General features: G+C 34.0%; 1 protein-coding gene across 1 annotated transcript; it reads left to right on the forward strand.

The window, feature by feature from the left end:
- Positions 1-15,068, forward strand: LOC120332345 (uncharacterized). Its single transcript, XM_039399570.2, has 3 exons — positions 1-230; positions 11,430-12,653; positions 12,898-15,068. The coding sequence occupies exons 2-3, from the start codon at positions 11,727-11,729 to the stop codon at positions 14,281-14,283; spliced, it is 2,313 nt and encodes a 770-aa protein (XP_039255504.2). The 5' UTR covers positions 1-230; positions 11,430-11,726; the 3' UTR covers positions 14,284-15,068.
- Positions 15,069-17,547: the final 2,479 nt, after the last annotated feature.

A 17,547-nucleotide genomic window follows, 5' to 3' on the forward strand; every position in this document is an offset into this window, starting at 1 on the left:
GAACGGTAGACAAGATTCTTTTCACGTTAGTCTTGTTCGTCGTGGCGACGGGTGTGCGTTTGGTTGATGGTAATGTCTTCGATCAAGTATTGTTCCTAACCAGGAGCAATTTGATTGAGACATAGAGACTGCTGAATATCGCAGCCACAACTGACAACCTTCAACTACAAAGACATCGGACTGAAAACCAATCACAATTTTTGCTCAATTCGATAAAAGAGTTATACAAGGTAAGTGCCAACGTTTAGTACGAAATTATTTAATTTTTTTTCTCATATTCCACCTTATCAAAAGCGGGACGTTGTCGCTAAGGGTGAAAAATCATACATTTAATCAGCTTGTTTCACTTTTTCCATCTTTCTGTGCGTACCAATAGTTTTTTTATGACGATAAACGGATGAAAATTTAAATGTGTATTCGAGAATATTCAGCTTGTCGACATTAAGAACTCACATAAAAAGTTACAAAAGAATTCACTGCGTATTCAGAAAAAACAAATCCACATATGCTACTGTATTTATGTGTTCGTCGTAGTTAAAGTGAGTAGTCTCACACCGGGTACAAAACATGTGAGTAGTAGTATTTTTGAAGAAATGACCAAATTCAATAGAAGTTATAAAATCAGTGAACATGTTAAACAACCTGATATTTTCTGAATTTTCAAGAAAGTTCACAGCTTTCTTGAACTTCCAACTTGCTTTGTTGATGATGAGTTTGAATTTATATTGGTATGGATGTCAACACGAAATCCTATACTACAGCATCAACGTTTTGCGCAGATTGTATAACATGAAATAAAGTATCAAATAAGCAGCTGTGATGTCGCAACTCATCGCCAGATTTTGCGTCGGGTCGTACAAACTTTGTGGATTAAGATGGAATTTCATACCCACGAACTAAAACTTAACTTTTAAAAATTGAACGTTGATTATTTAAAGGAGCAATACTCAAGTGATAACTTCACATAATTTAGTCGTGGATAGGTAGCACACTGAAGAGATAACTTGGACGTATAAGATCAACTTTATTGCGTGATAAACGTGCAAAATTAGTTAAATTATACTTCTAAGCAGATGCTTTTGCAAATTTTAACAACTGGGAACCACGCTTTGGTATCAATAACTGAATAGGTAATGTGGTCTCTGCGCATTTGTGCATTACGCAAGCGATTATGTTCCGCGAATAATAAGTGAAATCTCGTCATTTTGAAACAGATTTAAATTTAAAAATTATTGATGCACAATTTTGATCAAATCATGGTAATTTCTAATACGTGTAACTTTTTTAATTCAGTATAAGTTTCAATCAAAATAGTACGTTGCGAAACTCATTTGTTCGCTGTTTCGAAGAACTTATTCCGATACAATATTTCGGCAATATGACAAACTCATCGCTCATTATATTGACCACAAAATAATTATATATATACTTGTTTAAAATGCCTCTCATATTATGACGTATAAAACGATAAACTTAGGATGCGGTTGTCTGCTTGAAACAATTAAAACGTATAATTTGAAATAGGTTGAAACATCACATCCTCAAGGCTCAGAAGGTAATTATATGTACCACGCACTTGCTTTGCATTAAATTTCACTGCGGACATTTCAAAACTGATACTGGGAAAATGTCACAAGATTATTTGTTCTGCTGTTCTATGTTTAGAATAAGAAAAGCGTAGGTCGATAATCACACTGCTAAATCTTGGGTTTGGTTCATGCTTTGTCGCCCAAGGTTCTTTTATACGATTGCCGGAAATTTTAAGAAATTCTTCCCATACAAGCATTAAGTCGAAAATAGATTTGGTAATATTTATGACAAGTGTACGTCATTAGGATTCTAAGCAGTATTTTAATAGAGATACGCGTTGGAGGTTTTTCAAAATGCTATTCGCATTGAATGAAAAACTTTTGAAACAGATTTATATTTATTTGGTTCTTCGTAGCGAAAGTTAGCTGCAAAAAAATATATGAAAATCTTGTTTCTCTGAATTCGTTTCCATATTAAAAGAAACTTGTTAAGAGTCACTTCGTCTACATTGACACTGTTGCAATGTTATTTAAATATAACAAATAATAAAATCAAATAAAAGCAATTCAATTGACTTTATTTGACGATTGCTGACGTGTTTGCAACCAGTTGAATTTTGATTGGACTTATTATATAGCAGGTCTGAGGCAAAATCAGAAAGTAATTCCCAAACAATGAATGAATGCTGTATATTTAAAATGATCGATTCCTGTTTCAAGCTTACGTCAAATTATATCAGTTGGCTTTTCAATTTCCAGACAAAACATATTTTCATTATATTATTACTTGGTCCATTACTATGTGCTGTTTTGTAGTTCCCAATAGAAGTTTTTGCTTTTTAATTGCTTAATATATCTTCTATTAGAGATGACTTGTGTTTTGATTCAATTTCATTCCACTTTGTATACTAATTCTGTTGAGAGGAAATTGCCTATTTCCAGCTACTTCAATATATTTATGCCATAAAATGTATTGCATTTATGGCTCATATCCTGTACAAGTGTTTACAAATGTGATATCCAATCCACATTCTCTGAAAACATCGTCCATCATAATATCATTTTTCATCCCAATGTAATATGTTTACAAACACGCGTGTCACCTAATATAAACATTCATGTCAAAACAAAATACGTTTATTTAAACAACTTAATCTTTGTTTTGGTTTTTATAAACAAAATCATAATGAACAATAACTTTTCATCATAAAATGTAATTGTTCGTGGCATTTATAATTGTGAAAAGAGTAATTTGGTTTTCAACTAATGAGTCTATACAGAAAGCAAATGTGAAGGAAAATGTTCATCATTTTTCACAAGTTGATTATTGATTGCATGGGAATGAAATTTTAACATGGCAGGTATATCTCGGTACTCATGAAGGTTGAATTGTCGTTTGAAAATGTAATATCCTAATCTATTTATTAAATGTCCTCGATCATTTCGACCCCATGTTAATATTTATTTGGCTGAAGCTTTGACTTAAAATGATTAGTTTGCTTCATTCAAACTTATTGCTCGGAACGCATTCTGTTGTTATGGTGTGAATAAACCCTACTAAAATGTTTACTTTTAGTAAACCAATAAACCGAGGCAGAGGGTTGTTAAAATATTAACCTAGTAAAGCGTATAAGTTTAATTGGTCATTCTAAAAAGGCTTCATGGTTATTGGTTTAAAGATTATCGCATCTTTTCTCTATCATCAAAGAATACTTTCACAATTACCTTTGTAATTACAAGTTTAAATTTTAATTATGCACTGTCGGAAATACACACGGATGTTGCAAGTTAGTAAAAAAGCACTTTTGCAATAAAAGTTTATTAGACTTAATGAGTTTCTACGTCGTTAATAACATAAGATAACGAACTGTATGTTCAGGTGGCACCGAGCAGAATGCACGGAAAAATTGCCTATTTGGTTTATTAACATCAATATTCTCTGAGGATACCGTTTTTTCATCTTTCCGATATTAAATTAGTTTTACTGGCTGAAGTATTAGTTAGATATTTTAAGCATTACTTTCTTATGACTGGTTTCTTGGCCACATTAATGGCAACAAAAACTATAAAAATATTATCTAAATGAACTTGTATTATTTTTAGCGTATTGGATATTAACCCCTAACGTACTTGCGTGATGGAGGTTTTTAGGTTAAAGGGGTTAATAAAATCCAATGACATTTTTATAAAATATGTAATGATTCCAATTACTTATAGAACTACAAGTTTTGTAAGAAGACTGCATTGTAAATTTTTTAAACAAAATGGCCCAAGGCTGTGATAAAATGTTTGAAATCTTTGACATGAGAAAATTTAAATTTTTACAAATTGTTCAAAATCACCAGACTGTCGCCAGAATATTGGACCTTATAAATCAGCATGCACAATTACTACTAACTGAATTGTGTAAGAAGTTTGAAATATGGTCCAGACTACGCCATCCCGATTTTTTTAATCGCATGTTGTCTCCAGATAATAGTGATATATTTAACACTGCGAGACAATATCAGAATGTAGGAAGCGAAGACAATTGAAATAGGTTTGTTGAAACATAACTGAGATCATGCTCGATAAAAATAATGGAACGATCTTTTATGTCCACTGGAAAGAAAGTGAGAAAATAATAGTCCATGACCGATATTTCAATCCTGCTCAATTACGTTATAGACAAGTGTCATATATGAATACAAGTTGTAGTAAAACTAGCAACGTTTTGTAATAAATGAGGTTACATAATAAAGTTATTACTATGGATGCAATAAATCTTGCCTTCACTTTCTTTTACGATAAAGGTCAAATACAATTAAGAATATTTCCGAATTTGCCAATTGAATCTAATATAGTTTGCAAACGTGACCATGATAAATATGAACTATATGAATCGCCATGCTGAATGCATTATACATAATCTTTGTGGTTTGCATTAGGATTTTTGTTCATTTCCGCTCCATTTTTTTAAAGTTTTGGATACTCGTTTTCTTTACAATCAATTTTTGAAGTGATCACTGGTATTTTTTGATTTTATATCAAATTTTCGCAGCAAATCAATTCCATTTGTTACGTTTTTTGTATTTGAAAGTTGTCAGTGTCTGCTCAAGTAACGAACAAGTTGTATGACATATGATGGTGTATACACGTATCAGGTGTAAACTGCGAGATCGCGTCAAACGTTGCACTCCTGGGGCTTATTACCACATTTTATCTTGATAGAACATTTAGTCGACTTGCCCGCAGGGAGACACTCCGCATACTTGGATTTGTTAAACAAACGCTTGAAATTTTATAAGAATAAAATAGCGATTTGATAATTTTTGGTTCAAATCCGGTCATACCGACGCTGCAACAAATTTTCTGAACAGTGTGCATATTTTATTCTTTTAAATTTTGAATTCTTCAGTAAAGAAAGGTTTTCTTTCCAAAACGAATACTGTAAAAATCTTATTTTTCCAAATTTACAAATATGTACACATAAAAGACAATTTAATACATGCATAACCAAAAAAATGATAAAGATACCAGAACATGTCATTTTTGAGTGAAGATGTGCAACTTTGGATTAATTATTTTCAAATATACTTTTTGATCAAAGGGGACTTTGTACAACTGAAAACCTGATCATTCTTACTTTACCATTTCCGTTTAATAATCTATTTTGCGCCTTTAATTATCGGTTTTGCTAAATACATTCGTCGCGGGTCATCAAGTCAGACTAGTTATCTCCATTATAGTTTAAAAATGAGGGGTTCTGGTTGAAACCTGTCACCTGATTTAGATAAATATTAGCTACGATACTGGAAAAATAAATATCGCCTTTCGGGCGTATCATATACCCTGTTTAACTTGAGCTTCCATTACCTTCATTATCTTCTAATGTAAATGGAGTGAACTCTTTGGCCTCTAAAGGAAATATTTGGCACAAATTAAGTTAACTAAAAACCAGTTGTTGAAATATGTTACATTTAATAAGTAAAACAACACATACAATTATTTCGGTTTTGTCACTCTTGCTAACAGGGTATAGTTTTATGTTTGTGTGAACGTAGAAAATATTTAAATTTATTGACGAATTAGTTAGAAATACTTGTTTATAAATCTAGTTAACTACATAAATTCACAGTTCATGAAAGTCCAAAAGTTTTATGCTACAACGAAAAACTGTCACGGACTATCACAAGCCAGGAGGGTGATACGTATCCTGCACCAACGCTTATCATCAATATTTAACTCAATAACATCATACATAAGTCTTCGGAAGATATTTAAGATCGTTGAAAATAGGGTCGCTTTCTGAATTTCTAGCAAGTGTCTTTATTGTCGTTTTGCAATTTTTATTTGTCATTTTATTTGTTTTCTAGTAATTGCTTTGATGTCTTTATTATTAAGTCCTATAACCTATAATAGGGTTTTGTATTAGGACATGAAGACACTCTGGAAACATTGACTACAGTGTGTTTCAACACTCTCAGCATGGGTGCAGCAGCAAAATTAATAAAATGACTGAGACACAAAATTGGAATATTCGGTATATATTGTTTCGAATAAACTCAGTGTATTTCCTCACGTATACGATTTTTATGATTATCTGCCATCAATCCATTGATGAAACTCGTTCGTTAACATAATTAACACATGTATATCGTGTTAGCTTTGTTATAATTACCGGTTTATCTTATACTTATCATTATCTACGCCGGATCTGTAAATTTAGCATAATAGAAAATAAGGCTACGACGTAACCAGGTCTCAACAGAACACGTGTAATCTTCGATTCGTCCACGCGTTCAGCGCCTGATCACACTGTGATTCAACCAGCTATTCCCGGTATTTAAACCTACGAATTAATACCTAATCAGCAGTGTTGTGGAACGATCAAAAGTACCAAATAAAAACTGAACAAATCCGGGTGGAAATTTCAACATTTTAACTACGAATTGTGATAACATGCCTAGGTATGCATGGGCGTAGTCCTAAATCCCACACGAACACTTGGGTTCAAGGTATGTTTCAGTTTTCTGGTATTTCTTTCTCAAAATGAGAGAAATTTATTATCACGATTTTCTTGTTTTTCCTGCTTAGCAACTTTTTGCTAACTTCTCTCGTATTAGTCAACCCGCATGGTTCGAATAATTCAATGCAGAACAGTTGCTTTTAAGTCACTAAAACAAAGTTAACATCTTCGTTTTCTTGCACAATAAAATTTATTTGTAAATTTTTGCCTAATAACATAGGATTCATACAACGTGAGGACATCATGTAAAAATTGATGTTTTTTGAGTAATTTAACACTCGAAAAGTTTCGTAACGCGAATCGTGAAAACATTAATGATTGCGTCATGCAGTTAAATTATTCTTTACATCTATTCACTTTCAACGTGGTGTCCCGCATTAAATAATCATACATTGACGTACTTTCAGAAAATTGTTAGAATGAATTTTAGTGAACTGCACAAATGTCTGCGAGGATATATATGTATATTCTCCAATATGTTAAAAGTACTGATACGTATTCCGTAAGTCTATGACCTATCTATAAAGCACGCTGCGCCGAAACTTATGTCACATGCTTCAATGTTCGTTGACTTGAATATTTTCAAGAATTAGTTTATCAACAATTGTAGATGGATGGATTATGTGCTGTAATGATTTTCATTGAAATGTATACGTTCAGTGGAATCTATTTGTTATTTTTATTGGGATTGTGTAAATAAACACATCATCACATCATAAATAAAATCTAAATTATTCCATTATTTAAATTTTAACGCAATTATGGCGAATGTTAAATCTGCTGCAGGTGTGCAGAACCGTATTTCAATCTAAAGTGCTAACTGAGTTTGTAAATTTTCTAAATTGTCACGTAGACTGACATAAATTTTTAATTTTTTTTCTAAGGGACATTTGTTGTTTTATAAAACATAAACATTTTGTTTACTACCATGCATTTTATATTTTTATTTTATTGGTTGTAACATGTAATTAACATTCTTGGTTAACATTGACACTGCAACGTGAGTGTGCATTTAAATTTGATTGTTTTCTTACGATCTATAAAGATTTACGCAACTCAATAAACGACAATTTCCCAACAGTTTAAACCGTAAACGATTAAAATCATAATGTGAATTTTCTAACATGAGAGTTAACTATCCTTCAAAACGTGCATTTCATGCATTAGTTACAATAACCATAAAATAGAAATGTGCCATGTAATGTATTACGAATCACTTTTTTCGCAAATTTAAATTAAATACGTAAATGTCACAACTGTCGTATGTGGTATTACTTATCCTGACGTATGGTATCCGCTGATTCCCGGGTATCATTAGCGACAATTCTTAGCGGTGTCATTACGGATCATTATCATATTTAAAGAAATTATGCCTACATTATTACACTAAATGGAGGATAAAATTCTGGCATATTTCCTACGTATCTTTCAAAATTCAGCCGGGGACAAATTATGTCAAAAAATGCCGTTTTGACGTTAGTAGATTATAAATTCGAATATCCTATTCCGGGATAATCAAATTATATTCCACCCAAAATTATTAAAAAGCAATCATAAATTAAATCAAATAACTTGATAAAATGTATAGTTAATAGAGCAGTAAATGATATAGCTATAAACTCTTTAAAATTGGCATGTGCGGACTGAAGAATATACGTATGAATGACGTGGTATTAATTTGTATAATTTATTCCATGATTGTGGCTCAACTTTTAAACTGAGATAAATACGCGAGAAGATTTCGGTGTGAATTTCTGTAGAAAGGTTCTGTAGTCAGCAAGACTTGAGAGTGAACTGGGAATAATGTTGAAATAATATCAAATAGTTGAGTTTAAAAAACAGGAAAGTGGCAATATTTGTTTCGCGTGTATGGTATCAAGGTATTTCCTAAATATAGTTATTAATAATTACATATAAACCATTGAAGGTAAAACATTTTGGTTGAGCTGGACTAGTTGCATGACTGTGTCTGTTCCGATTCACTATATGTATTGATGTGTCGAAATTATTACGAAATATTCATTGATTGGATGTGAAATATTAACTTTTCTTCTTAGAACCGCTTCCTCGAAAGAATAATTGATTGAATAATTGCTCACTGGTCGTATACTATATTATCTTCATCCCCCTGATTTATCACACGCTTCTCTTCTTTATAATGTTCTTAGAAAACTAATTCACTCCAAATCAGAAACACAGAACCACGCATTTCAATACATGGCCAATAGATAACCAATTCTTGAAATAGGATTCAAGTTTGATTTATACTTGATTTCACTTGAAAATGAAGACGTATTGACGTTACTTTATGACGTATATGTCGTCACTTCTGCGTGAAAGTGGTTGATCGGATTACAAAAGTAATCCTTTCGTTGTGTAACTATCGATCACTTGTAACAACCTTTATACTGCTGGGAAATTAATGAGGACTGACAGGTGATTCAACGTCGATTCATCTCCGTAAAAATTATTGAGAAATTTTTAAGGAATGTGACGCAGTTTCATTCGGAAATATTTATAGTTATTGATTCGTCACAATTCTCAATTCATAACACCACTGTTTTATTACTCGATGTACACACTTTCAATAAATTTTAAAATTCACTCATACAATAATTGTATAATATAATATCAAGCATTAGATAGGTTTGTTATTTTATTGATCGAATTTGTTACTTTGGGACTTTTCAAAAAATATGACACAATTTATTTTCATCACGAAGGAGAAAAAAATCATCTGAAAATGAAATAAGACACTTTTAAAAATTTTGGTCAAAACCAGAAAATCTGAACCAAACTCAAATTTTTACGTAAGAAATAATCCCATTTTTCAGAGGATGAAATAATCTTTAAACTCTTGTAAAAGTTCAGCGAAACTACCGGTTTAACTAGAATAAAAATAAATGTTGAGCCCACGCGCTCAGTGCGTGATTGGTATGATTTTATTCAAAAGCAACGAATTCACGGATTTCAATTTGCGTGGACCTGATGATTAGCAATGTCGTAGACGTTCACATCTTACTTCTTATAGAAGCCGACGGCACCTACTTCTTCTTTTTTTCTTTCAATCGTCGCCTGTCTCTCACTCAATTGTCATTTATGTTGTAAAGAGCGACGCGAATGTAGTTCGGCGCAGGACTTTTTCTCTTTATTGTTAGAGTCAGTGACTTGTTAGTAAGAAATGTATACACTATATTGTTCAAATAAGACAATTATTAAATGGATATTTTGAGGATTTCTCGGCAATGTCAATTTATCTCCATTATATTTCATCTGTTTTTCAATCGTTTGTTTTATTATGTGTTACCAGGTTCTAGTATTCGTTTTTATGAAAACTATCAATAACAAATAACTAATTTGGAATGCATATTGTTTGAACATGTGCAGCAATATTTTATATTTTTGTGACTGTTATTCATAAAATTTTCAGCTTGAGATATCAGTTAATGACTTTAGAAGTCTAGTCGATTAGAAATACATATACAACGTTTAGCATTTTATGATCATCTATTTGTAATTTAATGATATGGGATAAGAATTGGAAAGTGCATGATGTCTCGGCATGTAAGATTGTAAAACTATATAACTCTACATTCGCTAATTCCGCGTTACCTTAGGTAGTTGTTATTTAGCAGTAGCAAGGTGCCACATGCAATATTCCGTACAGAATGAGAGTTGCATGTTTTAATATCCTACAGTGTTTATTGTTGGCAGGCGTAGGGACCAGTAATATATATAAATATTTATATAAATATCAAAAATACTGCTTGTTTGGAAAAGAATCTCCAATCATATAAGTTACGTACCAAATATTAGTTACTATGAATTGGTTATTATTTTCTGAAACGCGTTTAAATGTTTCAAACAAACAATCTGTTCCATTCATGCATTGCTTAAGATCAGATGATATTGCAAGAAACTCTATATGTCTGTGCAATAATAAACATCGAGTATTAAAGCAAATATCATTGCCTTCGGCTGTGGATTTAATACTGATTCCAGATAAGCCGTGTTTGACATATAAAGCATTCATTCCACATTACGTTTAGACAGCAATGTTCCATTTCGTATTCAGTCACAGATTTAAAACAAAAGATAACATGTGTAATATTGTTCTTATTGAATCGCATAGAGTGGATTAGATTGTCTTATTGAAATGTATTGAAAAATACGTTACGATTAGAACTCCAGAGCAGTAACAATATTTTATCAGATACCAACTTCAAGATAGATAATTAATTTTTATTTTTCCGCAACGGGTACAAATAGTTTGGAAAAAATCTGATGTGATGACATAGACAACTGATTTTCAATTTTCCTAACAAAGTTATTTGAGTATTATTATAGGAGAAGTGAATTTATGCATCACTCAAAAGTTAAATTCCCCCCATTTATGAAGGTTATACTTTGCATGTTATTTATTTCCTATATAATCGGATTTTTATTACCTGAATTTCGCTGGTATGAAAACCTAACGCGGGAAATTTCTTTATATCATTTAAAATGAACTCGAGTTGACATGGAAATATTGAGTTCATCTTGCAAACATTGAATATATTTTGTTGTTGAAATGCTGTTATGAATTTCCATTTTATAATTGACGTACTAGTATGAGAAATATATCGATATTTTTGCCGACGATCACTCTCTTACAAAAGTGTAGTTCAAAACTTTTCTAAATTATTCTAGTTCATGCACCGATAACTTATAAATGTAATCCTTATAACATTTATGCAAATCCCAAATTTGAACGGGACAAAATCCATAGTATTGATGTTGTATAGATCAATGAAGCTTTTAATTTTCCAATTAAAAGCCTAGCTTCGTTTGACGTTTACATCGACTTTTGCAAGCTCCTCATTAATAGCTATATCGACTTTTACATTTTACAGAATATAATCTGCGAAAGACTGTGAAGAACAGTCGCAATCAATATACAAGTCACGTATTTAAGTACACTGAAGCTCAATAAAGCCTGCTTGTACTACGACGACTGGAGATTTGAGAAATTACTGCTCAGAAATTTACTTTGGATCTACATGAATAATAAACTAAAGAATATTTTTACAACGCACCGTTTGAGATTGAATATATGTTGTTGGTATTGAAACAGAATTTCAAAATTGTTCTGAAACATTGAACAATTTGAAATTGGTAATAGTATACACCTAGTGTTTAGCTGATTTGAGATGAAACCACCAAAATCTATTCGAAACATTGTTAATACTTTACTTGGGAAAAAGAGTAAATCAACAACAAATGCATCTGAGTCACCGCACAATGATTTGTCATCAGCTGTGCTAGACAAAAGCGGAAGACATCACAGAAGTGCGGACGATCTTTTAGATGAAATATCAATCAACTCTAACTCAAATCGGCATTCAATTGTGTCCCACGGTGGAAGGTCAAAAAGCTTACCTCGTAGATCTCAGTCTTGTTTAAGCGTACGGCCTTCAATTTCCCGACAGTCAGAATCGATTTATGGTAGACATGTTGTCAGTGGTCTCGATGAAACAGCTCCAAGCAATATTATATCAGAAAGATCGGGCTCACGTAAAAATGTCAACTACAGGACGCGTTCAGTTTCAAGTCTTCCAAGGCCCTCGTCAAGTCATTCTAGAATCAACTTTTCAAGAAACTCAAAAACAGGCCAAGACTATCGATTTGAAGAGAGAGATGAAGGATTTGAAGATTTAATGCCACGAACAACGTCTTGGAGTCATCCTTCTGCAGAAAGCGATAGATCTTATTCCTTCAATTTTCACGAGGGATCACGTGATTCGAAAGATTATCATAGACGTTCTCGAACTGATTCTGTTGGATCTCATGTTTGGACACAAGGAGGGAAGCGCAATAGCTCAGCAGGGAATAAAGGTATATTTTCCTCCCATGAAAATTTGGTCAGTGATGGCAACCCAATCTCGCGTCTCAGTTCATCTACCTCTTCACGAGGAACTTTGAAGAATAGTGATGCTACTCAAGAAAAATTAAGGACTTGTTTACAAGTTTTAGATAGGTTGTCTGCGCAAGTAAAGGAGATTAAAGACGTATCAAATAGAGTCAACTATGTGGATAATAAAGTAAAAAATGGACAAATGCAGCGGTATGAGAGAGAGGTGAGGCGATTTTGTTTGCTATTTTTGTATTTGAATAACAAACACATTTTTACCTGAGTTTTTTTTTTAATATATTGAATTTCTCATCCAAATTGAATCATATTTTGGTACATGTTTACAAACGAAAAGTATAAATGAATGTAGAAAAAACAGTAGGTCTATTTTGCAATTTATTATTTAATTTTAACTCCGACTTTTTTGGTATACCACCCATTTTAATCTTGTATTCGTGTGTTCTTTTCAGCGTCGGATCAGAGAATTGGACATAGCAGAAGCAGCTTCTCGACGCCTCAAGAGCCTTTTAAAATCAGAATCGAACGAAATTCCGTCAACTCGTCTAAGCAGCCGCAGCAGTGGATACGACAGTGAAAACAGTAGTAACAGCAGTCGGCTGAGTAGTACTTCTCCGGATCAGGAAGGATTCAGATCAACCAGGCCGGAGAACAAAAGACCTGGAGATAGTAGGAGAAATGGCCCCAAAACAAATCACCATCTATCTCAACCTTACCCACAATCGTTATCTGACATGATGCCTCTGTGGGACGCAAAAGATGAAACTTCCAGATCATGCGAGTTTACGACCAGAAGGATGACTCGTGAAGACAGCATGAGTAGTGGATATGCGACTGGCAGCGGAAGTGAAGACGGCAAACCCGAGTTAGATAGTATGCAATCGGGTTACACAATGCATGGCAACAATCAGTCTTTGCGTTACAATCAGTTACCAATGCAAAATTGGCATCAACAAAAACAACTGGAGGGTTACGATCAACGGCATTCATCTTATGATCCATACTCCGTGTATGGTACCTACCCGCACCACTCTGTCGGAAATGTAACTGGTATCCAAGACGACGTTTACGGCACTTATGGAGAATTATATGGATACGCACCGTCTAGCGTTTACGACCACGAAGTATACAGCAACGGTTGGTTTCAGATATCAAATACACCTCAGTCTTCTGGTGCCAGTATGTACAATAATCAACATCCAACATCTCAAGGCATGCCTGCTGCAAACGCGTTTGATCAGAATTGGTCTCAAATGTCTTACGCAACGCAACCGGTGAGTGCAAAATACGGGGGTCTCTCTCATATATTCTATGATCCTACGGTTCAATCTGAAGTCAGTATCATAGAGAGCATTGCGAAGGAAGTTGCCAGCGATTCAAATAAGATGGAATCAGAAGACAGCACATGGAAATCGTATGGATCTTTCAGGTACCGAAATGGACAGATGACGGTGACAGCATCGGGAAACACAAACAGAAAAAGGAAAACAGTACGGTTTTCACAAACAGTAAGACAGCGAGTTGAAACGGAAGAAAGCGAAGTGGAAGATAGTACATCTGTTATCAAAGGTGGAGCGGATGAAACACCAAATGCTGCAAAAAACGGAGACGAATCGCAGGATCTGACAGAAAACTCTGAAATCTATATGTGGCCAAGACAGCCGCCTGTAAAAATGGAGGAAGTCTGCCAAGAAAATAAAGCCCAACAAAAGACAGTACATGAACCTATATATGAATTTCCATCTGGTCACATTGAAAGTTCTTGTATGTGTTCTGATTGTATTTTAGCGAGGGGTAGCTGTCAAATGCAACCGGCTCAAACTGTAGCATATTTCTGATATTAGGGTAATTGAAATTAGAAACCAAGGTATTATCAAAGTTTAAATTATTGTAAACCAAAAACTTTTTTATTGCAGAATTTTCTTACAAAATCGAAATGTAAATACACATCAGCATGTTTATGCATTTAAATCTTCATGCTAAATATAAATTATAAACCGCGTCAAATCGATAATTTAACTTTGAAAGTTTTATATATTCTTATAGAAATGCTTAATTCATTGGGATTCATGAATTTTAGCGCAGGTGGTATACATTATTTTACCAAATAATATAAATGATATAACGCGTCACGTTTAACCCCCAGACGTTACAGTGACGTCACAAGTTGCCAGGTAATATTCGTTGTGCATACGTTGTTGCGCCATTTGATTTGATTTTGCAGAGCATTTTTTCAAAAGATAATTTAGCATCACCTATAAACTAGACCTTGTATGTTTCATACCCAAGCATGAGTTAAAGGTACTTTAGCAAACATGAAGCCGTACATTTTCGCACTTTTCTGATGATATTATAAACAAACAAATGTTTTTTTGACTATAAGTCTAAAAATTATACATCTCTTGATAATTCGACTTTGCACAATGCTAGATGTCCTCACAGTGGTAGTAAATTTAGTTCGTTTCTGTTTTGTTTCGTTACGTATAAACCACAAATATGGCATTGCTGTTTATAATTACCGAGCATGGTAGTTGGAAATTGAATTTGTATTTCTATCAATTCTAACGGAAACAATAAAATTGTCGTAAACTCACAATGAAGTATTATGACATACACACGGAAACATGCTAGTGTTTTAATTTCGGGGTTATTCCAGGGTTATTTAATTTATCAGGGTTGTGTATCATTCAATGTGATTGGTAAATAACCATTGTTATGTAACCGAACCAGCTGAGAATAACGAACTCAAATGGATTAGGATTCCTGGGTAACACAAATCCACATTGGAAATTTACAAGAGTTATCAAACTGCTCTTTAATCGTCACAGTGGCAACACACGTTTTATTGTCAGTTTGTGCAGCGTCCTGCTTCGAGTGGCGGTGTTGAAACCTCTTAAAAAATATAAAATAATATAACGTTGTTTGAGCTTAAGTTGAATAAGGTGTTCTTGACGAATAGTTGTTCTACCGCATCGAGTTGCGCAAATAGCCCCGAGCAGTAAAGTTTGCAGCGTAATAGCGTGAAAAGTGTCGTTAAAAAGATAATGTAAAGTAATGGCCTGTAAAGTGACGCTGGAAAAGTTAGAGTTCGATAATCGCACAATTTACAACATTGCTGGTCATATCGTTCATATTCAAGTAAATTCATAAAAGGTGTTCTGAACAAAATATTACCGTGTAATAAAGACAATTTATTATCAATGGTTATTACTGTTATCATCAAATAGCACCATTAGCACCGAAAAACGTATAAATTATTTGTTGACGATGGGGACCTCTTGTGGGCAAACTTGTGGGACGCATACGGCGCGCGACGAAGGGTTGAGAGGCCCGCGAAAGCCTCAATCAAATGCTTATGAAAACAGAATAAAACTCGGTAAAATCTAACGACTGCAATTTTGTAAAGATTGGTATTTTGACTAGATTTGGACCAATAGTATTTATAACTCTTCCATATTCCGCCAAACATGTTGACAGGCTCATAAGTTAGAATAGAACTGAATTGAATAGAACTTTAGAAAGTTCTAAATATCTTCACTTAACTAATTAAACAAATCTTTTAAAATTGTACCAAAATCACTTTTTCTGAGATACTTATAGGCTATATGCTATATGTACTGATCAAGTTTCGCTATTAAATGTAGCAATATCTCGGAGTACACCGGTTTTATTTTGAACCATAGAATTTTTAGCACGTGCTTTCCAATCATGGTATCAGGGGCCGTAATCCAACCGCAACTTAATAATAAAACATTCCAAAAAAATGAAGTCGCGAGTCGTTTCAACAAGTCTAGGTCTTGTACATAGTGTGGTAAGAGTGCCTATCTCTGCTTACTCACTAACTTGCCAATACGACAAAAATTCTGCATGGAAAAATTTTCTCGGGGGCTAGCATCAAGAAATGACCATATCAGCTCGTGACCACTAGCTTTATAGCAAACTGCAAATATTGGTGCCCTCGATATTAGTTTGGCGCGACTGCAATTAAGGATACGGCTTATTATTAGCAGGACAAGCACCCAGGCAATATTGTATTCTTAAATCTAAACCTTGCTTATTGCACAGATATGAATTTTTGCGGAAATTTCCCTAAGCCGGGTTATCCGGTCTAATCTATGCATACTGGCTTACCAGAAAGCATGGTGTCCGCCTGAATTAGTTCGACAGCATATCGAGAGATAGTGATATCCAGTAGCAAATGCCTGATACCATGGCCTGGAAATTGTTTGGGAGTATCAATATTTGCCACCACAAAGGTGTTTTAGTTCAAATTTTTTGAACAACGATGACTATAACCAAGTCAGCAAGCTCAATCACTATGGTTTGTTTATGCTTACCTATGTTCAGTTGCAGGAGAAATAAAAGTGGCTTGACAATCAATTGTGAGAGTACAGTTGCAGAACAAATACCATTGACCTGACCATTAGTAGTAAGTAGCAATCTTAGCAGGGATTTCACGAACACGATGACTGAAACCAGCATGCAGGCTCAGCTCACAAATTCGTTTGCGTAGCAGATGACACAAACAGGTGGCGCTACTTACTATCATAACAGTAGTGAGGATAAACTTTCGGATCGAAATTAAAATGTACATCCCCTAGGTCAGGGGTTCTCAACCTGGGGTTCGCGAACCCTGAGGGGTTCACGCGAAGATTTCTAGGGGTATTTGGATGACAGTCGATTTTTTGTATGTTGCTGTTTTTTAATATCCTTTATTACTACCATGGAAAAATGCGTATCCATTGAAACTAGACGCCAATGGAGACGTAGATTATCCCTCATCTTGCGTTGTTGTGATTATGACGCAACAATGTGAAATTCAAGGCTTTGCGTACAAACTGTGAAATTTGACAGAAAAAAAGGTTGAGAACCCCTGCGCTAGGTGCTGAGTTATACCTAAGCCTTAAATCAAGTCATAAAGATCATGTATCAAAAAACCGCAATATTTGCGGTAATTTTATTGTATTGTCTAGTGCAGAATAAGATGAGAATCAAGGATCGAGGAGGATCAATAGCTATAGAGGACTTGCACGGGTCACGTGACCTTGTTTACTGGACGGCAATAAAACAAAAACGTCCATTTGGCTCCTGTCAGTTGCAAG

Source organism: Styela clava, chromosome 13 (genome assembly GCF_964204865.1).
Source record: "Styela clava chromosome 13, kaStyClav1.hap1.2, whole genome shotgun sequence".
In the NCBI taxonomy this organism is placed as follows: domain Eukaryota; kingdom Metazoa; phylum Chordata; class Ascidiacea; order Stolidobranchia; family Styelidae; genus Styela; species Styela clava.